The sequence below is a fragment of the Coptis chinensis genome, chromosome 3, assembly GCF_015680905.1.
Source record: "Coptis chinensis isolate HL-2020 chromosome 3, ASM1568090v1, whole genome shotgun sequence".
Taxonomy (NCBI): domain Eukaryota; kingdom Viridiplantae; phylum Streptophyta; class Magnoliopsida; order Ranunculales; family Ranunculaceae; genus Coptis; species Coptis chinensis.
Genome location: NC_141458.1, coordinates 85819410 through 85846249, shown reverse-complemented (window position 1 = coordinate 85846249; position 26840 = coordinate 85819410). Strand labels below are relative to the sequence as shown.

General features: G+C 37.0%; 3 protein-coding genes and 3 long non-coding RNA genes across 13 annotated transcripts; 3 read left to right on the top strand and 3 right to left on the bottom strand.

Annotated features, from left to right (window-relative positions):
* The first annotated feature begins 2829 nt into the window (after positions 1–2829).
* LOC147511283 (uncharacterized) lies at positions 2830–3334 on the top strand. Its single transcript, XR_015216971.1, has 2 exons — positions 2830–2883; positions 3002–3334. It is a non-coding gene; the product is annotated as an uncharacterized LOC147511283 (long non-coding RNA).
* Positions 3335–6664: 3330 nt separating this feature from the next.
* On the top strand, positions 6665–7665 carry LOC147511282 (uncharacterized). Its single transcript, XR_015216970.1, has 3 exons — positions 6665–6790; positions 6828–7469; positions 7611–7665. It is a non-coding gene; the product is annotated as an uncharacterized LOC147511282 (long non-coding RNA).
* A 4890-nt stretch (positions 7666–12555) lies between these two features.
* Positions 12556–13142, bottom strand: LOC147511281 (uncharacterized). Its single transcript, XM_086602998.1, has one exon. It carries the CDS (start codon positions 12972–12974, stop codon positions 12738–12740), a length of 237 nt encoding a protein of 78 aa, XP_086459124.1. The 5' UTR covers positions 12975–13142; the 3' UTR covers positions 12556–12737.
* Positions 13143–14042: 900 nt separating this feature from the next.
* On the bottom strand, positions 14043–15927 carry LOC147511280 (uncharacterized). Of its 2 annotated transcripts, XR_015219310.1 has the most exons (3): positions 14927–15856; positions 14251–14386; positions 14043–14138 (listed from the first exon to the last, which is right to left on the bottom strand). It is a non-coding gene; the product is annotated as an uncharacterized LOC147511280 (long non-coding RNA). The 2 variants fall into 2 exon arrangements; XR_015219309.1 differs by having other exon boundaries at positions 14043–14386; positions 14927–15927.
* A 361-nt stretch (positions 15928–16288) lies between these two features.
* On the top strand, positions 16289–17744 carry LOC147511279 (factor of DNA methylation 2-like). Of its 7 annotated transcripts, none has more exons than XM_086602997.1 (4): positions 16289–16428; positions 16530–16793; positions 16926–17079; positions 17247–17744. In XM_086602997.1, exons 3-4 carry the CDS (start codon positions 16951–16953, stop codon positions 17460–17462), a joined length of 345 nt encoding a protein of 114 aa, XP_086459123.1. In that variant the 5' UTR covers positions 16289–16428; positions 16530–16793; positions 16926–16950; the 3' UTR covers positions 17463–17744. The 7 variants fall into 7 exon arrangements, 2 of the variants coding, with proteins under 2 accessions (XP_086459123.1, XP_086459122.1); XR_015219307.1 differs by having other exon boundaries at positions 16291–16428; positions 16502–16793; positions 17233–17744; XR_015219308.1 differs by having other exon boundaries at positions 16291–16428; positions 16502–16793; positions 16926–17114.
* Positions 17745–22043: 4299 nt separating this feature from the next.
* LOC147511278 (uncharacterized) lies at positions 22044–23134 on the bottom strand. Its single transcript, XM_086598418.1, has 2 exons — positions 22860–23134; positions 22044–22740 (listed from the first exon to the last, which is right to left on the bottom strand). Exons 1-2 carry the CDS (start codon positions 23132–23134, stop codon positions 22044–22046), a joined length of 972 nt encoding a protein of 323 aa, XP_086454544.1.
* Between the last annotated feature and the right edge of the window lie 3706 nt (positions 23135–26840).

The following is a 26840-nucleotide window of genomic DNA, read 5'->3' as shown; positions in this document are numbered from 1 at the left end:
GATTCTCTTTCTTCTCTTCTCAGATCGGACCCATGGTCAGGTATGCTACTCTGGTTTCTTGCGAGGATTGTTTCGCAGCTTCAAAGAGGGACACGTTCATATTTGCTTGCAAGAACTTGTTAATGATATGCTTGTATCAATTCTGTCGTTTTTGTTTGATGCAGATTGAGACAGCATATAAGATTACACTTTCTAAGTTTGTTACGGAAGGGGAAAATTGTTCAAGTCTAATGGCACATCCTGGTCCTATAGATATATTTATCCTCAGATAGTGAAAGTGAAATAGAAGTTTGTGTGGAAAATGGAACATCCTTTGCTGTCGTGGGGTTTTATTGTTACTCTTTTCTTGAAACACAGAGGACAAAATTATGTCTTTAGTGTAGTCTCTGCACATAAGTGCTTGTGGTCTTGCTTTGGTTAGTTTTGTTTAGTTGTTTTTTTGAGAAATAATGCAAGTAATTGGAAACCCTCTTAGTTCCAGTTGTTGTGAAGGAAAGATGAACTCCTATTGTGGTTCTTTACTTAGTGAGCTTCAGGTAATCTTGTGACTTAATTTACTGTTTTACTTCATTATGCATGTTTTGTTTTTCCTGGTTATATTGTTTGGGTGATGATTCTTATTTCATTGCAGCTGGATTCTTGAGCAAGAAGTGAATTATTAGTTAAACATAGTTAGAGAAAACAAAACCATGAAGTCTTGTGTTGTTATTTTAGTGTTTTGTTTTCCTTCAATTTTTGGGTTTATATGTTTTTGTGGGAAAGAAGAAGAAATTAGGACCAGTAAAGTGTATATTTATTGTCCTCAAACCACTTGGGTTTGGAAAGTTTCATTTTTGGTCTCATAAATAATAAAGTAAGCTAGGTTTAAGGTTTGGATGCTGTGACTAAATTGGAGGTCTATTAAATTGTGGTTCTGAATATGTTTCTGGATTGTTACTGCAGCAAGCGTGGGATGAAATGGGGGAGAGTGAAGCAGAGAAGGACCGGATGTTGATGGAGAAAGGAGTGTTTAGAAGTGTATCGAAGGAAAGTTGACGAGGCAACCAAAGCAAAGGCACGCCTCCATCAATCTGTTGTTTCAACAGAAGCTGAGCTTGCAACACTTAGGGCTTCTCTTGGGGAGCTTGGTCTTTATTCCCCGGTACACCATAATATATCTAGGAAGCAGTTAATGATTTTTAGCTTGTTTGTTCATCCATGCTCTTTAAGAGATAATAAATGTTCCAAATTTGAATCTAAGTTTAAACTGGGACTAATATTTAAGGTCTTGAATTATTATAGAGTAAAGACTATATTTGTGGAGAACTACTCTTCACTCTCTGCCCCTAGGTGTTTGTAATCGCTCTCTTGCTATCATTGTCATTAGTGAGGTATATAGATAAGTACTGTTTTAATTAAAGATGAGGCTTAGTCTGCTTTAAGTGTATAAACCAATTCTCTTATAAACTTACAAAAAGTAAAGAAGTGACCGCCATCGCCCATCAGATCCAGGATATTGATTTACCAACCTTTTGGCCCCTCCGAGATGGAAATTCTCATTATTATGATCCCCCTCCCCCGCCCCTAAAAAAACATAAAAAACAAGTGAACTATTTGCGTATACACTGTTTGTTTTCCACGATAATCAATCGACTTGTCAAGTTATGTAGAGGAGCAAAGCTGTTTGATGTGTTGCTAAAGGAACTGAAAGACCTAAGACACACTAGAGAACATTTGCATTAGTGTGCTGGTTTCCATGCTTATGCTATTTCCCTACTCTTTGGTTTTCTTAGCTACAAGATGGTAATCCTATAAGAATAGTCATGGGTTTGCTATTGGAAAAGTGTCCTTTGATTTTTATGATGATGGTAGTTTGGATCCTTGCAGTTCCTTTTGTTTTACTTGCGTTTCGTGTTACAAATGATACCAAAAGAACATAAAATGGCAAATTTGAAACTCGGTTTCCACAGGTTATAACAATATCCGTAACATCAGTCCATCATAATTGTCCGACATTTTTTCGTGAGTAATGTACCCAAGTAAAACCATGCGCTTGATAAAAAACGATGTCAAGAAATTGGTTTTGTTACCAATTTGAGCCTCGATTTTCAATTTTCATATCTTGAAAAACACATTCTTATATATTTCTATTGTTTTACATGATATCTACTTCTTTGAGTTCTTTCCTTTTTGTCGCTTCACTCTTTCATGCATGAGGTTCATCATCCTTTTTACTTCACAATAACATAAAATTCTTTTTGAATGGGCCCAAACTCATATGATATGATAATATCCGGTGATTAGCCTTTTTCTCAGCCATTTGCCTTGAATTTTGTAGATTCGAGCAAAGAAAAGACCAACACTTGAAAGAGCAGCTGTCATCCATCAAACCACCGGTAGACAATCTATCTAAGAAACAAGGAGGAACGCATGAGACAATTTGCGGATGTAAGAACACAAATTGAAAAGATTAGAGGAGAGATTTCGGGATACAATAATGACATGAGCTGTAGCAATAGCAAGGAGGAGAATGATTTGTCATTAAGAAAGCTTAATGAGTATCAAACACATCTTCATTCACTGCGAAGGAAAAGGTATGTGTGTATGAGGATCTTTACCTGCTTATTATTTTGATTCCTTTCTTGCATTCTTCATGTTCCCATTGTACTTTTTCCCTCCGCTTGCGGTCGATCACCTTAATAAAGTTCTTGAATATGTGAATGAAGTGCACTTGTTTATGTGGGGTGCTTGGACTTGATTTTGGGAAGACTGTGAGTGAAGTGCATCCAAGTTTGCAGCAAAAGCGGCTCCAAGCGATCCGCTAATATCAGTAACAACACATTGGAATGCCTAGCTCAAGCAATCCAAAAGTTGAAAATGGAAAGGAGATCACGCATTCAAAAGGTGTGGTATATTCTTTTGCCTTTCGAATAATTTTTTAATCCCTTAAGTTGGATCTTCCCTAGCTTGCTCATCTCTTTTATTTGCCAACTTATTCATGCTTTCTATTTATTGGGAACAGGTTCAAGATCACGGATTTAAGTGGAAATCTCATGCACATATTGCAGCTAAATTTTTATTCAACCATATTTTCGAGAAATGTGTTCAAGTTTACTATCTCATTTGAAAATGTGAACTGCGAAATCTGAATTGAATATATAGTTTTCATGATGCAATTCGACGGTGTTGTAATTATTTGACTTTCTTGAATTGTTAGTTATTTTGTTGCTTCATTTGTAGGCAAACCAGATTGTGCCTATAGTAGAACCTATATGAGCACACTTTTCAGTTGTGCTGTCTTTTTTTTTTCTTTTGTGTTACTTCTCAGTTAATCAAAATTATATCGTTATTCAAATGCTAGGTAAGTGGGTAGATTTTTATAAAACTTTATTTGGATATTATTTAAATTTTAAGAATGTTGTAATTTTGTCCAATGCTGTAATTTTGTCCATGTCTGGAGGAGATGACACATGTAATTAGCTAGAAGATAAGATCATTGAATTTGTGGCTCTAGGTATATGTATCTCACTAGAGTAGCTCGAGGTGAGATAAGCTTTTGCCTCTGGGGGAGTTTAGTATGTACTAATCTCTGTAAAGTTATATACAGACAAGTTTAAATAACTTATGCCAGGTTTATTTCTTTTTGTGAGTTGAATGAATTTGTTGAAACATGTTAGCGATGCACACATGAATTATTTAGGTTGTGACAGGTGCTTGTTGATCTTAATGGTGCTTGCTTCTGTAACGCTCTTGGATAGATCAACGTTATTCATCCTTGATCACTATTTCACTAAAGTACTAAATAGATCGAGAGGATGACACGAGCAGTATTTTTCAACTTTTACTTTTTATTGCACTATCTATCTAATAAAAAGCAATGGTGTGGAGCCCACAAGGCCTCCATCCAATAGTTAACATTGTCTTTTTTAAATTGTGATGGCAAAATAAGCCAATCCCAAAAAGTATGCTCTCTTACGCCCTAACACTCGGATCTACTGGATCTTTTTCTTCAAACAAACTATGTATGCCCTATCCTTCCTGCCGCCGTCACTTTGGAGAAAGAAATTCTGGGCAATTGTCTGATGTGTTCTTCCGGGAAAATCTGTTACTATCTATATAATAAGGAAGAGTGGTGCTGGACCCTGCTAGGCGTCCAACACAAAGAACCATCCCACGGTCTGTAGATAACAGAGGCCTATCCGACGGTCTCTATATAACCAGCGCATAAGCCTATCGACAATCTCAAAGATTTCCTCGATCCCATGCGGGTTTGCGAAAAACGAGAACGAGAGAATCATCGTCTCTTGAAACTGTCGTGCGTATTAGTGAATGGGGTGTTTTCTTAATTGTTTTGGTGCAAAAAAAGAACGTAGAACAAAAGAGTAATACCCATTTTATGGATCAAGTAAGCTTGCGTTGTTTATTAGTGGTATTTGTCAGTTTTTGTTTCTTTTTGAGTTTTGAACATTTTATGGAAATGTTTTGCAGAGAAGAGTGCAACCTTTAGAGCAAGTAAGACTTTTTATGGGGTTTTGTCATTTTTTATTCTTTTTGAGGAATCGACCGAGAGAGTGCAATTATCTTAGCTTGGTTTTGTAATTAGGGTCTTAATTCGGAAATGCTCTTGATTGTAAACTTGTTATGGAAACTTAATTTGAGTTATTTTGTAGAGAACTGGTTGTGATGAACCTCTTCATCCCGCTATCTCTTTGAGTCAAGACCTCACAGAACCAGCCCAGAAACACTACTCCTCAAGAGTTAGTAGACTCTATGACACTCATGATGACTGGATATTTGAAGATAATAAAAGACATCTGATTCATATATATTTTTCCTTCTATGAAACAAAGGCGTTGTTGGATAAGTATTCTTTGAATATTTACAGTTTAGTGTCTTATCATATCAAAAAATTTAGCATAACATAGGTGTATAGTATGCTCAATGCTGATCAATGATCCTGCACCATTTTAATATTAGAAGACTCACTTTTTTTATTATTATTATTATTATTATTATTATTATTATTATTATATTTTTCAGAGGCTCTATAACCTTGGAGCGCGTTAATTTCTCGTGGTGGGTATTCCGGCAAGTGGGATGTTGTCCATTTCGAGAGAAACCAAAACAAAAAGCAGGGGTGGTTGCAAAGAGGAATCAAATTACTGGTCTAATAAATACAATGAGGGTGCTAAGTCTATGTTGCAGGCAATGAAAACTGAGTTCAAAGACGCGTTAACTATGCCTTCTCGACTCTTACAATATCGTGCTCAACTTCATTCAAAAGCCTCGCTAATTATGGTACAACTTCCTTTGCTCTGCTTTGTTAAGAAGTTAAAAAGAGAGTCATAAACGAAGTCTTTCCTCACTTTTCTGGGTTTCCGTTTAACGAGATTTGTTGAAGTGAAAGCGGCTTGTTGTGGACTAGGAAACCTTAATGCCGATGTTCTTTGCATCCCCATATCACGATCTTGTCCCAAAAGGACGGATCATGTGTTCTCGGGATCTCTTCCATCCAACGAAGCAATCTGTTAAAATCTTTATAGATATCATTTTTCGGCGGTTCTCAACGATGCGTGTCCCCAATCAATGTGAGGCGACTATTGTGGAATCGAGGTAAAAGGCGAAAACCCAATTGTAGAATCGAGGTAATTTATCCATCTCCGATTGTTTTTCAGTTTTGTTTAACACCACTACAAAACATTGACGAAGCATCAAATCATGTTCGAAATGTTTTCTGACATATCTAATTGTGGCAAAGTATATAACAACATTTGAAATATTTACTTTAGATGATGTTGAAGATGTTACTGCTTTTAAGTGTTTGATTCATCGATTGTTTTGCTAAAAATTGAGCTTTTAAAATCTAACTTGCAAAACAATTTACTTTTTTGTCAACTTTGCCGGCTTTGGAGTCCGGTTAGTGCTGAGATGTCATTTTAATGAGAGTAGCCTGGTCGTGATTGTTCAAGCCTTCTTTTGTGTCTTCTTTTGCTTTTGTATTGACGATACTATTATCTGTTCTAACCTTCTCCATTTGAAATTTGTACATGATGCACTCTTGTGGTCATTCCTCTATAATTTCAGCTATTTTCAAGTCTTTGACATGTTTTTTAATGGAAAATGAATGCATTCGATTGCATTTGTAAATACAGTTATCTTCAAATTCTAGAAATATGATTAAAACTTATCTTAGGCATGCATTGCAGTAAATAATATATTTTGTTTCTCCTTCATAGCCAGCATTACCAGTGCTTCCAAAATGGTTGACGTGCCATGGCCGTGTCTTGCGTCTTTGTTTTTCATGTTTTCATTCGATGTCCATCATTGGGTCTCATCTGTAGATCATGTTTCCATAATCTAAAATCTGGGGTTGAATAACTGGATTTTTTTATTAATGTAAAAACTCAGAACCGGCCCGTGGGATCTCTTCTCTTCTTTTCGCTCGGTTTTCTCTCGAACAAACTCTTCTCTTCTTCGAACAAACTCTCGCCTTCCAGCACTTCCACAGCCACTCTTCATCACTCTCTTAACTCCCAGCTGGTCCATACGATCTCATCTCATCTCATCTCATCTCCGGCTCCATTTTCACCGCGTGTGCTTCCTTCCTATCCAGCTCCATTCTCTACCTTTATCTCTCCACGCACTGCGACTTTTCTCGGGGTAAGAATTCTTTCAAACTGTTTTTGTTGTTGTTCAAGTCTCGAGCATCTACTTTGTTGTTGTTGTTGTTGTTTGCTCAAATGTTAACTGAAAAAGTTCTTTCCTTGACTCTGAAAAAGTTGTAAAGTTTGATGTTTGATGGGTTGATGAGGTTGTTGACAAAGTTTGATGTTTGATGGGTTGATGAGGTCGTTGACAAAGTTTGATGTTTGATGGGTTGTTAGGAACACTGAAAGAACTTATACGTGAGCTTATAGAGCTTACACCCTTAGTTTAAAAACTACTGAAACACTGGGAGTTCTTTGTATTGGTAAAACACATAAAACATTGAGCAAAGTGCTACAGACGCAAAGTGCTACAGCCAAGTTGTAAAGTTGTAAAGGTGAACACCTCGAGTGCTTCCGAGTCATTTTTAATACAAATGGACGTGATAATGAACCCACTGCTATTTTGTTGAAATGTTAGAGTTGAATTTGAACCTGAATACTAAACAATGTCCACATTCACATTGTGTCTGCCAACCTCACCACTGTCCAACTAACTTTCTTAGTTGTCAACTGCCTATATATTCTTCCCAGTTTTTTCTCTACATTCCCGTTTCACATTCTCAGAGAAGATAATCTAACTAAACTCTTAAACAAGAAGAAGAAATGGGGTTGGGTATAAAAACACAAAAAGTATTGTTGTTGGAGGAACTTATAGAGAAAGCTGGTGGATGTGCTATTGTTGATGGAGGTTTCGCTACACAACTTGAAAAACATGGCACTTCTATTAATGACCCTCTTTGGAGTGCTCTCTGCTTGATCAAAGATCCTCAACTCATTAAGAAGGTATGGCTTTCTACTCCATTCTTTGATTCTAATTGTTTGACTGAAAATTTAATTTGATCTTAGCCATTATATTCTGTTCATATTTGGAGTTGATGATATGAAATTTTGTTTCTCAATACGCTCTTCTGTATGTGTTTATAGGTGCATTTAGAATATTTGGAGGCTGGTGCAGATATATTAGTAACGTCTTCATATCGAGGAATTTTAATTACTTCAAACAAGTTTGATCCCTTATGATCCGAACAGAACAACTAATTTTACTTGAGTTTTGAAATATTCAAACTTTGATTTAGTGGCTCAATACTACGATGAGGTTTTGCAGCCAATGTGCTTTGCTTCAGGGTGGGCAGTAACTTATGTAGGGTGATTTATTAAGTTAATTAGAATTCGATACATCGTTTTTTGTTGGAAGGTTTGGATGGATAATGTCGAATACAAGAGAAAACGAAGGACCGAATGTTTTCTATATTTTTTTCAAACACAATTAGTATTATGAAAATAATTTGATTGCACCATTTGGAAAATTTTGGCAGTAGAAATTTTGTCTTTGTTAGGCTATATTGGAGTGCTGAGGGAATTGGTCTATGTGGAGTTGTGGACTATGGTGGTGGACTGGTGGCTAATAAGCCGTCAAACAATTTAGTTCTTGCCTAAAGTTAATTCGTGACCAAACTACATTCTATGAGTCAAATCTTCAGATGCTTGATAATCAAAGTAACACAAGTTAGTGAAGTTACACTCTTTAGCCAAGGCAATGGAGAGAGTTGGCAAGGAGGGTGTTATTACTATTGTTGTAAGTTGTTGAAATTAGCCCCATTTCTCTTTCCTTCATCCCTTCTCTCAAAACAAGGCACAAAAACTTTTCTGAGAGAAGCTAATGACCCAGCACTTTCTGTAATGGCTAGATTTGAGAAGATGATTGGAGAAGCACAAGATACAATTTGCCAAGCAATTGAGGTGGCAGATGGCGGTGCCAAGTTTAGAAAGGATGTTTGGTCGAGAGCCGGTGGAGGTGGTGGGATTAGTAGAGTTTTACAATAGGGTAGTGTTTGGGAGAAAGCTGGTGTTATTAATGTTTCTGTTATTTATGGTGAAATGCCTCCTGAAGCTTATAGAGTTGCTAAGGGAGATGCTTCCCTTCTTTGCTGCTGGCATCAGCTCGGTGATTGTGTGCAAATGTAGTTGAATTGAAATAAATATGATAGGACTAGATTTTTATTATAACAAATGCATCAACTGATATGCATTTTATATCTACTTTTCAGGTTTTGCATCCGAAGAATCTTTTTGCACTGACGTTACATTTTAATTACCGCTACTTTGAAACGGATGCTCCTAAAGGTACTCTATTTGCATTGTTATATTATTACTCCAATTTATACTTTCCATGGATATGTGTCAATGAATTCGTTGCTCATATACCAAGGTAAGGTAATACATTTTCCCCAAGAAAAACCTTAAGTTTGGTACTTAAAATTGTTTTTGTGGTTTTTTTCTTTTAGTTTGTAAGGTGTCTAGATCTTGGTTATCCCCAGTTTAAATCTCATTTTTTGCTGGTTGCTTCCAAAGTGTACTCCTTTTAATAGAATCTTAGATCCACACTTCCACTGTGAACTTCTTAAATCCACCTTAGAAGTGGCGGGCATTGTCAGCTAAGCATTTTGGTGATGGTCACCAATCTTCTTAGGAATGTGACAATGTCTTTTCACCCCATTCAATCATTGCACGAGCCACGCATTAGATTCGTGGATGAAGCTATTACTTATGTTGAAGTCTCTTTCTGCCTTCAAACATCGAGGTGAGAGGCGTGGGCTAGGGGATATTTTTTTTCGATGACCTTAATAATTATGATCGGGAGATGCTTCTTGGCTTTGCCATAGGTGACTCTTGCAATTATTTAGTTCCTCTGTCCGGATGATGATTTTGTTATTGTGGTGTTCTATCCGCCAGTTCTACATTATAGTGACATATTAATGGAAGAAAAAATCACTTGATAAATGTGGAAGCTGGTCACACGGTAGTGGCTTTCATGGGTAAGGTTTAAATTCAGTTAGTATTCCATTGTCAAACTCAAAATATATATGCTTATATGCTAATGGAAATGGCAATGATCATTATTTGCAGAAGGATATTGTTGGAGTAGGACAAGTGAAAGAAAGTGCTTGGATTAGTTACAAGTATTTGGAAACCGTGCTTAGACAAGAGGTTTCGTTTTTCAATTCACAAGAAGCTACTACTTTGAGATCATCAACAAGATATCCAAGGATACTTCACTCATACAAGATGTTCTAAGTGAAAAGGTGCTATTATTAATCATCCTCATCTACAACATCATTATATTTATTTAATTTGTTCTATGTCTGTCCATTACAATAATACGACACAATGAGACAACATATGAGTATAAAGAGAATGTGTAAGATTCTTAAAATCTGAGTTCATGGTTAACCATTATATATAGTGTCCATTAGAAATTGTTTTCTTTCTTTCCCCATAACTTAGAAAAAAAAAAGTTTTCTTTCTTCATATGGTAAGGTTTCTATGTTTGAGAAGTTATTCTAACAGTATAATCTGATAAGATTCAACCAGTTTCTGAATCCAAACACTCAACTCGCTGGAAAGTTTTAGCGAATTGTGCCCACTAGGATGTTTTTTTTTTAGTGAAGAGCCAACAAGGATTCTTCAGTATGCTACCTTTGATGCAAATAATAATAGCAAAAGTCCTTCGCTGTGATGATGAGAAGTAGAGGGACCTTTGGATGCTATTCAAAGATTGCAACAAAACAGTATTAACGCACTTCCTAAGAGAAAAAGTTAAAGTTCTTGGAGCCCTCATTTATGTTATAGATTTATATATAGCGAGATAATAGTTGCACACTATTAATTGTTTTTTTTTATCAATCATGTTCTACAGGCTGGCAGCAGACCCATGCCGTATAACAATATGATGGAATTAACAATGAATAAGTAATTTTAGTCACTTCACTATATGATATAATTTAAGGACATTCCCCCATTAATTAAAGCTAATGGAGCATCTGATCTTCTTGTCTTGCAGGTGCCTATATTTTTAATGCACACATCTGTGTTTATGTCAGGACTTGCATTCTCAATTTACTTTTCTTGGAGACTTACCTTAGTAGCCCTTCCTTTGATGATTCTACTAATCATTCCGGGACTGATCTATGGGAAGTACCTGATCTATTTATCTAAGAAATCCTACAAAGAATATAGTAAATCAAATACCATTGTCGAACAAACGCTAAGTTCAATCAAGACTGTCTATTCATTCACTGCAGAGAGGAGGATTGTGGAGAGGTACTTGGTGATATTGGATAGAACAAATTGAAGCCGGGAATTAAGCGGGGGGTTGCAAAAGGGCTAGCTGTTGGGAGCACTGGTCTTTCATTTGCAATATGGGCTTTTCTTGCTTGGTATGGAAGTCATTTGGTTATGTATAAAGGATAAAGTGGGGAAGGATTTATGCAGCTGGGATTACCTTTGTCTTGAGAGGATTGTACGTAGTTCTATTCCATCATTGAACCTTGCATTTTCATATTTGTTTCTTGGTATGTCTGTTTTAATAAAAATCTAATTATTAGTAGACAATACTGGAGAAAGTGTTATCTATATAGTCATAGCTACTGGTGATGGGTTTAGTAGTTGCATGGAAGAAACATGCCCACATCCCTTTCAAACTCCAGAGGCCAGCCTCGACTTCTAAATCATCAAATGTTTTCACTCAACCAACATCAATGTCTAAATCAGAGAATATTGTTTCTAGGTAGCGCCGAAGGCGCGTCAAGTTTGTCGGTGTTGTACGGCACGGGCAAACCCTAGGCAGCGCCGAAGGTGCGTTGGGGTCTTCAGTGCCGTATGTATTTGTTAAGGGTGTAGACCTTTTGATAGTTATGGGACTCGAATGTATGTATTTTACTTGTGTTTTCGGTAATGACTTTGTGCGAGGTGCTTTGATGATCTGGCATTAGTCAAGACATTCAAATACTTTGGCGTACGAAGTCATAATGTTGAAGTGGTCTCATTTTTGTAAGTCAGTTATTTGACTGCTCTGGCATCTGTCGAGACGGTTAAGTGACTGGATTAACCAATAAGAAATATATGATTGTGATTTTCAGGTTATGACATGTTTATATTTATGAAATGTCAAAAATACAGAGGAGATGTTGTCGAAATTTTACTATAAAAACCACGTGTCAGGTTTGTATTTGTTTGAGTTTTGGGGCGTTACATATTTGCTTGTTCCAAAACTAGAAAAGAGTCTATATGTGAATACAATCGTTCATTGTTTGACTTCTAAATTGTCAATTTCTTCTTCCCTTCAGTATATATATAGTATTTTCTACTCACTCTATTTAACGAATTTAAAATAGATAATTACATACTTTTTCGATGAAGTTTCTTCAACGCTTGGGATTTATGATAATGACCCTGACATTGGCAAATGAGGATAGGGTTTCTAGAATAGTTATGATTGTCAACAATGTTATCTGTACTTTCGTTATTTTTTTTTGTACTTGACGTACTTTTGTGGGTGCTCATTTTGGTACTGTTTTGATGTCCTCATTCAAACCACTTGTGGGAGTGTGATTATGTATTTGTTTCTCATATTGTTATTATTTCATTTGGTTTAATTAGTGTTCTTCTATGTTTAAGTCCATTTAGATGAATGAGTCTAGAGTATCTGTGCAAATCACTATTGAATTTATTGAATGAGAATTGTCTTTGCAGCCTTTTAACATGATCCAAAACATTGGAAAGTCATAAAATAATAGGGAGGTTTTATCCAAATTAATCTTTAGGTGGTTCAAGTTAGTGTAATGTTGAGTTTCTCGGCCTAATAATCATTCTTGACCATAAATGGAACAATAGCCAGTATAATAGAATCAAAACGGGAGAGGGGGGTGTGTTCAAATTCAGGCTGTTTCTACGGAGTTAGCTCAAATTCAGGCTGTTTCTACATAGTTAGCGTTGCAGCGACTCTATCAGTGCCGTACGGCACGGGCATACCTAAAACAACATTTATGTGTAAGTCTCTAGGTAGTTTCTACACGTGAAGTTATCAAAATTGATGCGTAAATGTCAAACTATGTTATTCGATTTAAGTCTACTTAAAATTAAAAGTAGATACTATCAGAAACATTCATATGTTCACATCACACAGAATGACAGAAACAATAACATGGTACACCTGCACGTACCCCACGTCCCCACGTTCTATACTAAACTTCCTACACTGTTACTTCCATATTAACCAGTACCAGTGACACCCAAATCTTGCTTATTCTCATCTTTCCCAGCACCAAAAACTGGGCCTCCTTTTCCCGCTGCATCTTCAACTTTGTCTTCAATTTTATCAATCTGTATCATTCCTTCATCTTCTTTTGATCTAATATCTGTCCTGGTCTTGTTTTCTCCTCCCTGTACTGATTCATATGTGGTTGGTGTCAAGGCTCCCTTTGGCTGTGCTCCTTGTGCTCCAGACATCTTTCTTTCTCTTCCTTTGATCTCTATTCTTTTTTTTGTGGAATTTTCTCTCTATTCTTTGTCAATGCTTATGCTCTTTCGATCTTGTTTCAGATCCTATCCTTTTAAATTAGTTTCTTATCCAATCCTATTGACACATGGGGAGCATCTCAGGTATGGGAGACACGTATAATGCCTATTTACATTCTCATTGATGTGAAAGTTTTGTTTGTCCTTAAATGGGTAAGAGGTAGCCTTTTTCAAGCATGGTCCATACTCCAATTAAAATAGTCAGGCCCGGCCCATCCTGCATGCGAGCCTCCCATTTGTTTTTGTAAAATGTAAACTGTTAATAATCTATATTATGTTAATAATCTATATTAGAGTGATTTTTTGCTCCCAGCAATATTGCTCCAAGGCCTCCAGGGGACTCTACAACCAACCACCTGTTCAACATCATTTGAAAACCAGCCTAGCAGTAACTGACTTTATTTTCGACTTCCTAATTTGTCTTTTATCTGATATCAAAACAAAATGAAATTTCTCTTTGTCTTCTCCGCTCAGTATGTGATTCTAGCTTCGAAATCAATGGTAATGAAAGGCTACCGCTGATAACCATTCCAAAATTTCGATCTTATTTGAGTTATTTCAACTACTACTAATAACAGTGATTAATGAAAGACTACTTGTATTTCTAACTAAATCAAAATTTGTAGTGTTGCTCAAAACTGTGGGCTATGGCTAGAACATTGTTGATTTTCCTCTCGAAAAAACAAGAGGGAGTGGGAAACCCAGCACCCTACGTTATATTAGCATCAATCTTTCAACCAAAACACAAAAAGGAAGCAGATACCAAGAGCCAATCAGGAATATTACATATCCAGTTACATGGTAGGCTCGGTTAGGATATTTTAGGTACATGGGAAATAAATGTTTGATGCCCTGATCAAAAGACCATAACAAAAAGAGCATTCTGTTCCATGGAAGCAAAATATCAGCGCGAGTTCAGAATGTTAACTAGAGGTCGATTAATTGATGACATTGATCCCACAATAACCTCTTGAAACCAAAAGATGAAGTCTCAGATAACCTAGAAAAGCCGCTTACAGTTTTGAAGCTTCTAACATGGAGCTTGGCATTGTCCGAGTATAGTGATCGCAAAATAACTTTCCAATTCATACGTTCCTGTAAACCAAGTAAACAAGTTCGATCTCTTACAGAAAACATACACTACATAGAATAATAAAAAATCTCAGTAAAAAGTTATACAGCACAAACTCGTCCAAATTGTACATACGAAATCTTTTAATCATCTGTGAATTGTGATGGCCAATCATTTCATAATATTTCGCTCATCCCAAATTGGACAAGTACATGTTGGTTTCCTGTTGAGCCATTTGGATCCACAAGTATAGCAGAACTCGTATTTACATCTGCAAAACAAGGTAGTATTCTGGTGAATAACAAGACATACTTGATACTCCACCTATACATTTTTTTTTTAAATCTTGAAACGACTTATTTCATACATGGTGACATCCAAGTTGGAATAAATTGCACATGAAGGTGAAGGAACTATCAGGTGATCAATGCCTAAATTGATTCAGATATTAAAGAGAGATGATAAAAAATTAAACAATTAAATTGATGATGATGAACTCTGTCACGACTTCCGCATGACTGACGTATCACTTAAAAGTAAACGAATTTAAGAGATAAAAGAACTAACGAAGATGATTTCATTTGTAACACATGTTTCAATACAGCACGTGCTTTTAAAGGTTTAACTAATATCACATTATCACACAAGCAGGAATTTTGTTATACAAAATAGCATATACTAGTGTCTCATAAATTTGCAAAGTGACCCGAAAGAAATAGATGCTACACAAACAAGCAATACCAGTTAAACTAACGAGCTTATAATAGTAACAAGAGAGTATCCCAGGACAAATAGAAAAGAATCAACTCACAAATGTCAGAACTGAATATTCTTCAAGAATTTAAAGTTCAACAACAACTGCTAAATCTCAGAAATGTCTCAAGCATTCACTGTAGCGGAAGGAGCAATGGCTCCTGCTCTCAGATCAAATGTTGGCCCTCTGCGCTGCATTCCCAGGAATACTACTTAGCACAGTAGAATTGCACGCCTTGTCTTACTGCCTAAAATTTTCCACTGCATGCTTATGACTTTGAGTTTGGATCAGTCATAGTAAATTATGACAGCTCGCTCTTCAAGCACTGTACGGAAATTCTGAAGTCTTCTTTTGGCAGAATGACAACTAGTAGAGAGCATTCTTAACTTGACAGTAAAATCGTAAATTCCTCACCTGACCATCTTGCACCTAAGAGTTTTTTGTTAGAACAGAGACTATGGACAGGGACTTGCTCTAATTTCACACAAGCCCTAGCACCACAATAAACCATAATGAACATACAAACATAATTGATTCGATAGTAAGAACACAAAACTGCCCAAGGAAAACAAAAAACATACAAAAACAATTGATTCGATAGTAAACCAACGAATAAGAACATAAAACAAACAAAACAGTACAATTGCTTAGAATCATGGAATCCCCTATATCCTAACTTTCCCCACCATTGCTACTTTCCCCTCCCATGCTAGACTCTTTCTAACTTTGAAGAATTTCAACTTGTTGAAGTTGGTACCATTCTCGTTGCTCTAAAGTCATGCCATCCAACTTGGTGTCCATAGTTATCTTTTCATTCATTAGCCGAATGTGATGCATTTTTTTTCTCTTCAATTGCAAATTTTCCATTTGCATTTTTTATGATCTTTCAAGTCTTTCATCTAGTGAAGTGCAATCACGTTTCGAACCGATTTGGGTTTCAGCTCCATAGAAATAGAGAGATATGTAGGATTATAACGTTGGAGGCTGGTTTTTGGATTAGCCCTTCAAATTTGAAGTTAAAGGCCCAAATACAAGCCCGTTGGTGATGCCCTAAGAACCTAAAAGAAGCGAGATGGTGTGCAGGCTTTAAACTTAGGCCCAATTGGTTTAACAAGTGGCGCGTGGGCTCTGTCATTTAGGCACACATTGACATTTAGGTTTAACAAGTGGCGCGGAACCAGGATTCAATGCCTGGAGTGCAAGAGTATATGCAACTCAGTAATTGAAGTAAGGGGTGCCGTAGTGGAGCTTCTGTAAAAAAAAATTGTGTGCGTGTGAAGTCCTTAGTGTTTACAAATATGATAATGTAAATTCAAGTAACTATGATTTGGTTTGTAAGTTGCTTTTTTGGTTCTGTCTTACAAGCACAAGTATTTCTACAAATTTTATGTCACGAGTAGTCTGTATTCTGTAATATTGACAAACGGATGTTATATTATGAAATCAGAGGAATTAGTGGGCAGAGTAGGCTGTAGTTTTTTGAGACGAGTCGGAAAATTTTATGTGAATGCTGACTTTATATAAACTCACACCAGTAGCAACTCACAAGGACTTCACAGGTATACTATTCCCTTATTTTTTTTTGGAATTCAATTGCTGATTGGGTTGATTTCAAGATCATTTCTTTTTCAGATTTCTTGTTTGTTCATTATTGACTCAGCATGTGTGAACGCGTACGTAGACAATGAGAGACGTTTCATCCAAGAGCAAAAAGCGTAAATCAGAAAATTCGTTTCCTCAAAATGAAGCAGAGATCACTGTTCTAACTGGTGAAATGAGGCATGCTAAATATCATCAACACAAACAGAAGTTGGCTAGCATGGCAAAAGAACTGGAAGAAAAGGAGGCGTTAAACAATGCTCTGATAGTAAAACACCGTCGGGATTGTGAGGAGTTGAGTGACGCTCGCAAGGGATTGATTAGAGTAAGTATGCGTGATTTATTTCCAGAAGTGATACCAAATTATATCCCTGCTATTATCGATCATTATCTTGTGACTAGGCATTAACACCGACGCAAACGTAACAAACTTAATTACACTTTTTTTCCCCATCAGAATTGGAAAGGGTTCTGGGGTTAAGATGTCTGCAGTTGGGATCAAGCGGATGGGAGAGCTTAATCCCAAGCCATTTAAAGTGCTTGTTATCAAAAGACTTCTAACGCACATGCTGCAGAGGAAAAAGCGTTATAGCTCTGTTCTTTCTGGGAAAGTAAGTTGGCAGATCCCTCATGGCATCCTTTTAAGGTAGTTGAAATCGATGGTGTAGTTGAGGTTTAAGCTTCTAATTTTTTTAGTTTGCATTACAAAACTTATTATTTTGACGTTTTCCTGGTTCTGTTATGAATTTGATATATTGAAGCAGCTTTGGCCTTGTAGTTGGTCATTAAAGAGGATGATGAACAGCTGCAACAGTTGATGACGAGTGATTTAGAAAGTAATGTGTATGATGCTGTTTATGAAGCTCTCAAGGAAATTAACGAATATAATCCTAGTGGGAGGTATCCGATAGAAGAGTTATGGAACTACAAGGAAAATAAGAAAGCAACACTAAAGGAAGCGATTTCTACATTGTGTTCTCTGAGGAAGGAGTAGCCCTGTTAATACAGTTTCTTTACATTGTGAGCTATCAGTGTATTTTGGAAGGGTAATACATGGTGGATATCTAATCTAAAATCTGGTTGAAAACTAATGTCGGTAACGTTTGGAGTGGAAGAAGAATGCCAAGAAGTGGCCTGGTGCTATATGGGAACAGTATTTTGTTCTATTTTGTAGTTGTTACTGCTGACACCTTGGATTTTCTTCTTGCTATTTAAATGTTTGATTGTTTTGAATGTCGTCATTTTATAAAAGAGATACAGCAAAGATCACAAATAAGCTGATCATGGGTTTGTCTAGTTCATGCTGTGTGTTGAGAGCATGTATATTCAATTCCTTCCTCAAGCTGAATGTGAATCCCTCTTTTGTATAAAAAATTACGGTTTTGGGAATTGGGACTGGTTTTGTGTTACGCTTTTGAAAATTTTAAGTGCAGGAACATGAAGGCGTCATACACTCATACTAGACCTGAGGAGGAAGCTCAATGCAAGGGAGTGCTCAAAGCCTCAAAGTAACGACAATGCCTCCTCAATTATTATTGGGAAACAGAATACACTTGATTTTTCATTACTGGGAACCAAGGCCTAAAATATCGATATCGATGAATATATCGGTGTACCCAAAAACCGATATATATCGGATATATCAGATATTTCGGATATATTCATTTTTTTGGTAACCAGTCTAAACTATTTAAAATATCGGAAATATTGGATATATCGGAAATATAATATCGGAAATATCGGATATATATTGGAAATATCGGATATATATCGAATTTATATTTTATATCGATTATATCGGCGATATAAAATTTCATATCGAAAATTTCGATATATATCGGGAAAAAAAGGGTTTTATATTCGGTGGATATATGTCGGAAATATCGATATCGGTGTACCAAAATACCGATATATATCGGCAATATATCGGATATATCGGCGATATTTTGGTCCATGTTGGAACCACATACTATCTTGGGGAGAAAATGAAAATAGGATTGATAAATGGATCACCAAGGTAAACATAAATAGACGAAGAAAAAAATCAACTTCGTTTAAGCTATAAAAAGGTCATTAATCAGTACTTGTATCAGAAATGTATACTTTTACTACAAATACTGAAATTACATGGTTAGCTCAATTTGAACTTCTTCCTTGTTATCCCAGAAAGAGTTGGCGTTGTTTGGAGCACATGTAATCTCGAAAAGCCGTCTCCAACTCCAATCGATCCCTCTCATACTTAGGTACGCACGATAACCATTGAGTAAATCATCATCCAAATCCCTATGCCATCAAACAAATAATTAAAATTCATGGACTTATAAATTGATGCTGTCTAAAGAAAGGATCTAACTAATTGAGGCTATTTAAAGTTTTAAACCGATAGTTCAACTTCACACTACCCACACCTATGATCTTTGTATATATTTATTCGTTAAGTATGTTTAACTTTCATGGCATTGGTGGAAGATGGATTCCCTCTCTCATAATTAGGACATGATTATAAGATTGACTTCAATTATCATGTAATTTTGATTGGGAGGCAATAGCCATTGCTCTTGGCTCTGCTTTCTTTTTCTCTTCGGGAATAGCTGTATGTATAAGCCCCTGAAGGCTGAAGCTGAGCAGTCAAATTCTGAATATATGCGTTATCTTACATATAATTGGTCTTGTTTGTTGATAACCTGCTCGTCGACTTGTATTGATATATTGATATTTAACTTCTTGTATGGTGCGTGTGTACGTGCTCACCGTGTTAACTATACAGGAAACTAGGAAAGATTTGACACTGTTAGATCTTTTTTGTCATTTTTCTGATGATGGTAGAAATTCGGCCCGCAGTGATCTAGTGTTCACAACTAGTCTCTCCCAATATAGGAACATTGTGGTAGGGAGTGATCATCCTTCGTAACAGTATATCTGTCTGGTAAAGTTGAGAAAATCACTACATACTGTGTTTTTCAATAGTAGGCTACCGCTCCGCTCCGAAGTAGGTAGTGGCTAGTATCTGCCAATCTGCCATGGTGCCGCTGAAATCTATCAGCAGGCATATGAGAAAACTGAGTCAAATTGCCTAGTCTATAGTTCTACTAGTGAATGCCCGTGCCAGTCGGCACTCTAGACACATTGTTTTTGAACAACACCCCAAGAGAGACCATCTCTATGGTAGCATTGTATCGATAATATAACCATTTCCAACAGTTTTATACTTCATAATCATTTCATACGCACTCAAGTGAGTTTAATTATTGCAATTCTATGCATTTCATTTCTCACAAACCAACTCTTTACACGTACCCTTATACATTCATTAATTCAATACATATCAGAATGAGAATTATGAAAATAAAAGGAGAGAGTCTTCAATTAAGAGCATCATCATTTTTTTTAAAAAAAAATAAAAAAATCCAGCAGAGTCTCCTTTGTATTTTCAACATTTCAAAAACCTAAATCCTGTCATAACCTGAAAATCAAACAATACAATTCTCATAGATCAACCATACCAAAATATATAACTTTATATTTATACATAACACAAATTACTTCTAAAACTAAAAGACAACTCATTAAACATTAAAGAAGACTTTGCATAATTTTTCACCTGTGGCTAATTCTAGTAACGAAAGAGAAAAATAAAATAAAATAAATACTCCACTTAATCGATCGAAGTTTCTCATTTCTCTCATTCTCCCCTCTATGCATATTGTTTACACCATTCTGCTACCATATGGATAAATGCGCTATGGAGCAAAGACTACAATCATGTCGCTGAAAAATTATGGCAATTTAACTTGGTACCTGCAAACAAACCAAATACATATGATTTTTTTAGACTTGATACATTTAGTATATTGTTTACAAAAGTGATGGTTCTCAAAATAAAATAATCCCTATTCTTATTTTTAAGTATCCACGCTATCATCGAAAAAAAAACTATCATGAAAACTTACATAGCATATATATGGATACAACATATTCTTTAATTTCTAAACCAATAAAAGTAACATTCTTTAATTTTTTACTCGCATTTTCTCATTGGTATCGATGTCCTTAGAGAAGAACTTCTGGGTATACGACATTTGTAGTACAATTTCTTGCATTAGGTGGAAGAAAAATAGATATTCTTTTTGAAGAAGTACATCTGGACATGGCCACATAGAGTTGCCCATGACTGAAAACCGGTGTCCTCAAATCAATGCCAACATATTTCACTGACTGGCCTTGCGACTTATTAATTGTCATGGCATAAGCTAGTCGAATAGGAAATTGTCGTCTTGATAGTTTGAAGGGCAACTCTGAATTTGAGGGAGCTAGAGATATTCTTGGGATGAGTACCGGATTTCCAGCTTTCTCTCCAGTCAAAATTTTGGCTTGAAGGACTTTACTCGTACATTGAAGCACCATAAGTCGTGTCCCATTGCAAAGGCCATCTTTAGGTGCTATGTTCCTGAGCAACATTATAGGGCATCCAGGTTTTAACTTGAGATTGAAAGGTGGTAAGCTAGAAGGGTCGAGGGAGTTGAGAAACTCGGTGGGATAGTGAGCCCCACTTGGATTATCAATATCATCTTCGATAATTTTATCTGCAGCCAAATACTCAAGCACTTCACCAGGGAACAAATTCAGTGCAACCTCATTAATTGCACTCACATCATCATTACGGGCAGCAAGAATAGTACGATCAGTTAAGAAAATTGGAGACGGTGTGCCCATATATAATATCCAATTGGGGATAGACAGAGAATATGAGTTCTTGGATATTGGTACACTTGCGGATTCCATTCGCAATTGTACGCATTCTTTGGGATTCGAACCAATCTAAATGAATCAAAGCAAAAAATGAATTCATTAGTTTCTAAAATAGTTCGTTTATATATAGAACTAATAGAGAAAAAACATTCTAATTAGAAGGCATTAATAGCACACCTCCAACCAAAAATCGGCGAATTCGACATTCTCGGACTCCGCCATTTCAAGCCGCATATTCTGTACCAAGTGCAAAACTTCTAAATAACTCCAAAGGAAAGAGCGCCGTAGTGATGCACCAACAAATTGCTCTATCTGGCCTAACGGTATAACAGGTAGTGTTTGCCGAAAATCACCACCAAGAACTGTAGTGATACCACCAAATATCTTCTTGTTTCCGCAAATATCTTGAAGTGTTCTATCCACAGTCTCAACACAGTATCTATATTGCATGGGCACCTCGTCCCAAACAATTAGTTTTGTTTCTTTAAATAGGTCAGCAAGGTCGGAATGTTTAGCAAAGCCGTAAAAAGTGGTATCCATCACATCAATTGGAATCTTAAATGTAGAATGAGCAGTGCGTCCACCAGACAATAACAAAGATGCAATTCCCGATGATGCCACCATGATGACAATAAGACCTATGCTGCGGCAAGCCTTTGCAATTGTATTATACAAAAAGTTTTCCCCTGTACCAATTTGCTCCATTCAAAAAGAAAAGTTTGCCCTTGTCACCATATACTGAATCAGTCACAGCAGTATAAGCATGAAGTTGTTTGTCATTAAGATGACTTACATCAATTGCAGCCTCTTCTCCTATGCCTTCATGCTAAAGTTGGCGTTGCTCCCAAATGAGCCTATTGCCAACAATTTTGCTCCAATCCTCCTTTTGCTTTGGCATGGGGAAATCTTCCAATGTCTTCCCAGATTCTAAAAGGATTTGTTCCACCAGATATAAGCCGTAATCTGTTATTTGCTCATCAGTTGGATCTGGGATATCGTGCTTTGTTCGAAGCCAGTGTCCAAGATCATCGCATATACTCGATGCAAATTTGCTCCAAAGTAGATCTGGTCGTAACGGATGACACTCTAAAAGAATTACACAAAACAACCTCCGTAGTTGATATCCAGTTTTCATTATCGCCGCCTCTTCTAGGCATTGTATCCACTCATCATCAGCTTCCAACAGCCCATGGGCAATACATGCTTCTTTGTATGTGTTGTACACGGTATCACCGACTTTATAAAGATATGCAAAGGAGGTAGGCCCTTTTACAACAGTAAGTAGCAAACGTAGATAAAACCTCTCCCCAACATTAGGGCTTGCAAAATACATCCTACCAATGGAAGGTCCCTGAGTCCTACGAGTCCACTCTTGAGAGTCTTTGTGGAAAACATAGTGTCGTGGAAATTCTTGATAGGTATATGCTCGTGCATCTGGATCTTCAGCACAACACTTAAAGAAAACTGTCAGTGTTGAAGTTTGGTCTCTGGCTCGGGCAAGAATTGCATCCATGGGCTTTTTGCTATTGAAAACAACCCTATGCATGCCTTCCAAATGAAGCGCCAATCGTTGGACACTTGGAAACTCTTTATGCATTGGATTCTGAAATAGATGCCATGCGAAACCGTTGGTCCAATGTACCTTGCATCAATATATTGCTGAATCTCATCATTTGTTCCTGCCGCCACCACTATTGCTTTGTCATAGCCTTTGTAGATGTACTTGTTAATATATTTAACAGCTTGACACGATGCACAAACTTCAACATTGATATGGCAGTCAAACATTTCAGACAGATATGCATTGTAAGGAACAACATTTCCATTATCAACTTTAACCATTTTATTCTTCCTCTTCACAAAATATTTCTTGCCAGTGTTGCGCCTCCGGTAAATGGAGTACCATTTTTTATCCATAATTGTTTACTCCACAAACTCTTTTGGATAGCCTTTGGTGCATCGACCATTTTCCATACATGAAGCACTCGGATCTCGATCACCACAGGGGCCATGAACCATGCACTTCTTCACTGTTTCAAACAATGCAGGGTGGGTGTCGGGGTCTGGGAATTCAGCACATACAAATTTATCCACTTGCTCACTGTTTCGATCTTGTCATCATGCGAGAAAATAAAAGGCAATGTATGTGTGGAAGACCGCTTCAAATTCAATGGTATAGACATATGCAACCACCCGACCCGAAGATATCATTCTTCAAGATTTCTTTCATAATTGCTTTTGTTTCAGCTCGAATACCCGCGCAACTATTTCAGGCCAAAGTGTCGGGTTTGGTGTTCCTTGAGCGCATCTTTAATTTCCCCGCCAATTAGGGTTTGCGATCCACCGTAAGAAAAATATCCGGTGCTTATAGTGCCGGTGATAGCCATTGAATCCTGAAAAATCTCGTACATGTGCCTTGGACTTCCAACATGCGAGGAAGGCAAAATGAACCATTGGCCAATTTGATCGGGACTTAATCCCTTAAGTGCAACATCATCAAGCACTTGTACACATCCGAACGGATGGTGTCTTGATTTAGTCTAATGTATCGCAGATAGCGGTTCATATGCAGCCCAAGCATCAACCAAAAATTCATGCAACAATTTACACCCCAAAAAGATGGATGAGTACTGCGGGTCGCTCAAACAAACGGTAGAAGTAATACAATAATTGGGTGAGTCTTGCATTGCTTGGAGCATTTCTCTTGACGCCCCACAACTTCAAATCGGTGACCAACCCAAATCCCCATAAGGAAACAAGAACATAATGCAAAGGCAAATAAAGCGGGATGACATTCGCTTATCCGTTCCAACTCATGCCCTCCTCTCAAGCCGGCAGTACAATATCACGCATGGCATCAACCTTACTCCCATCTCTAGGCAATATCACCGCAATCTCATCGGTTATTCGGAAGATTGTACCTTCGCCTATCCTAACGCGGATCATAGTGTAGATGGACCGAACATTGTTATTCTCGAAGCATTTTCGCTTAAAACCTCAAATGCTTGCTTATAGATATCACAAAAACTTGTGGTCTCCGGAAGAGTTTCTTGTACAGTTTTCAACACTTCCCTTGACAAATTCGGATTACGATTGTGGCGGTGATCCAAAGCAGCTAGGGGATCATAAATATAAAGTTGTGAAAACTTAGGTTCCATCCCTGGATTAGGCAACAATGAACCGATTTGATGCCGCAACTCCCCATGAACAGTGAATGAGGTAGGACCACATCCATGTAACACACGATCGTTAAATTTGCAACCAAGACTGGTAAAGGCATTACACACATTGTATTGCCGAATCGCTTCGGAATAATCTTGCACGCTTTATTAGATCCTTCAATAAAGATTTAAGTGCCGAGGTAGTGGAGAAAGAAGCGGTAGCTTAACTTTTCGTTAAAAACAAAGAAGTTCCGGATAAAGGTCGGTTGCGCCTTGATTTTGATAACTGTTCATCTTTCCAATGAAGGGCCGAACAAAATGGATAGAGAACATCCATCTTTCCTAGAAAGTGGCAGCGATTTGGAACAGGAAGCACATGGCCTCTATGAGGATTAAGAATTTCTTCTTCACTTTCATCAAATCCAGTCATATCATGATCACTGCAAAAATAGACCTATGATATATCACGCTTTACGTTATGTTGAAACCTAACATAAGAGTGAGAATTTAAACACTTGACTTACATAGTATTATCCTCACAACTTTGCATTGTAACATCTTCTGTGATAGATGAAGAGGACCCAACTTCCGTGATAGATGAAGAGGACCCAACTTCGTGCGTTGACCTCGTCTTCTTAAAAGAATCTGATATGTAATCAGATATGACGTCTTTTTCCCTCCGTCTCCGATTTTGTTGTGCTATAGTCCTTTGATCGATATCTTTTTCTCTTCGAAGACGTTGTGCAATAGATCTCCGATTAGGAAGTACAATAGAGCTTTGACTGGGAGGCACAATAGATAAAAGATTGGGAGGCACAGTAGATTTCGATGATGAGAAATAACAGATAAGACATTAGGAGCCGTGGGAGATTGTCGATTAGGAGGCACAACAGATAACCTATCAAGAGCCGCGGAAGATTTTCGATTAGGAGGCACGACAGATAACCTATTAAGAGCCGCAGGAGATTTTTTATTAGGATGCACAACGGATAACCTATTAGGAGCCGCATTAAATCTTCGATTAGGAGGCACAACAAATAAAACATTGGGAGTCGCAGTTAATCTTCGATTATGAGGCACATATATATTAGGACGCAAAACATTTCTTCGATGTGGAGGCACATATACCAGATTGGGAGGTTCAATAGGATGGCGTGCTATGGAATTGACTGGGTGAACTAACGATTCCCTTCCTCTCTCTTCCATGCGCTCTTTAACCATGATTGCCTAGGAAGCGTCAATTTGCAAAAATGCAAAGTTAAATAATCAAAATGGAGCTCTAATCAAAGAACACGCGAAGACTCACAAGAGTAAATTGTTGGACACCTAATTAAAAAGCATCGAGATACAGTTATGATTAAATGCTAACTTATGGAAGCCGCTAATACCAAACGAAAAGCCATTCTTCACCAATGCAAAGATCCAATTAAAATCGCAATTAAAATCAGCACCACTACGAATCAAAACAATCACTTAACAAATCGCAATATGCAAGCAAAGATAATGTGTATCAACTAACACTAAGAAAAACAATCTCAAGTTAATACCAATGCAAAGATCCAAACAAAACAACCATTTTCAACCATATTCAAATAACTCACATCAAAACACCCAAATCTAACAACGGAATAGCAACCAGCTCATTTTAATCCAACCAATCAAACACTAAACAACAAAAACCAAGCTAAATTACAATCCAATCCAAATTTCCAATATCAAATTAGATCCAAAACCATTAAAAATAATATTCAATAGATAGATACTCAAATAGAGAGTGTAATCGTACCTCTAAAATGCCGAAATAATTATATTTCAAATTCTTTTGATCCTCAAGACAGAGCTTTGAAAACAATGTATACCGTTGAGGGATGGTGAGGATTTGTCTTTGTTGGAGAAACTTTAATAAGCTTGAAATTAAAAAAAAATGAAATGTGCAATTTGATAAATCTTGTAAGCTTTATCCCCAAATACAACCTTAAAGGGACATCAAAAAGGAATGAATCATTCCTTCAAAAAAAAGCGGATGGCTACCGTAAAAGCTTCTTCAATGAATGCAACTTCCTTCAACAATAAAAGCCGGATGGCTGATTTGGGAGTAAGGGGAATCGCCCGTATACACCACTTTCCCCATCAGGTTGCAAACGCCAGAACCAAGTTTCTCCTTGTTTGGGAGTAAGGGAATCGTACCAAGGAGTAAGGGAATCGTACCAAACAACACAAAACTCTTCCTTTGATGTCATCTCTACCGTTAGATTTCTCTCAAACAGATCTGGACCGTTCTTTATTATAGTTTTGTCCTTTAGTGCAGAAAAAAAATCCCTATCTTATTAGATAGATACACTCTGTAAAAGCAATTGTCTGTTACTGAATTCCTCTAATGTTCAGAGTCGAGAGTAGTCAATCTGCGTACATTTAACCTTGTACCTTAACTCAATCCTTAATTCAACGTGGCAAGAAAGTCG

Bases quoted from the DNA above. Each gene is read 5' to 3' on its own strand.
- LOC147511281 (XM_086602998.1), bottom strand. From the start codon at position 12,974: ATGTCTGGAGCACAAGGAGCACAGCCAAAGGGAGCCTTGACACCAACC.
- LOC147511278 (XM_086598418.1), bottom strand. From the start codon at position 23,134: ATGGATAAAAAATGGTACTCCATTTACCGGAGGCGCAACACTGGCAAG. The intron at 22,741-22,859 runs GTACATTGGACC...TGTTTTCAATAG, and splicing joins CAGCAATATATTGATGCAAG to CAAAAAGCCCATGGATGCAA.
- LOC147511279 (XM_086602997.1), top strand. From the start codon at position 16,951: ATGTCTGCAGTTGGGATCAAGCGGATGGGAGAGCTTAATCCCAAGCCA. The intron at 17,080-17,246 runs GTAAGTTGGCAG...TTGGCCTTGTAG, and splicing joins GCTCTGTTCTTTCTGGGAAA to TTGGTCATTAAAGAGGATGA.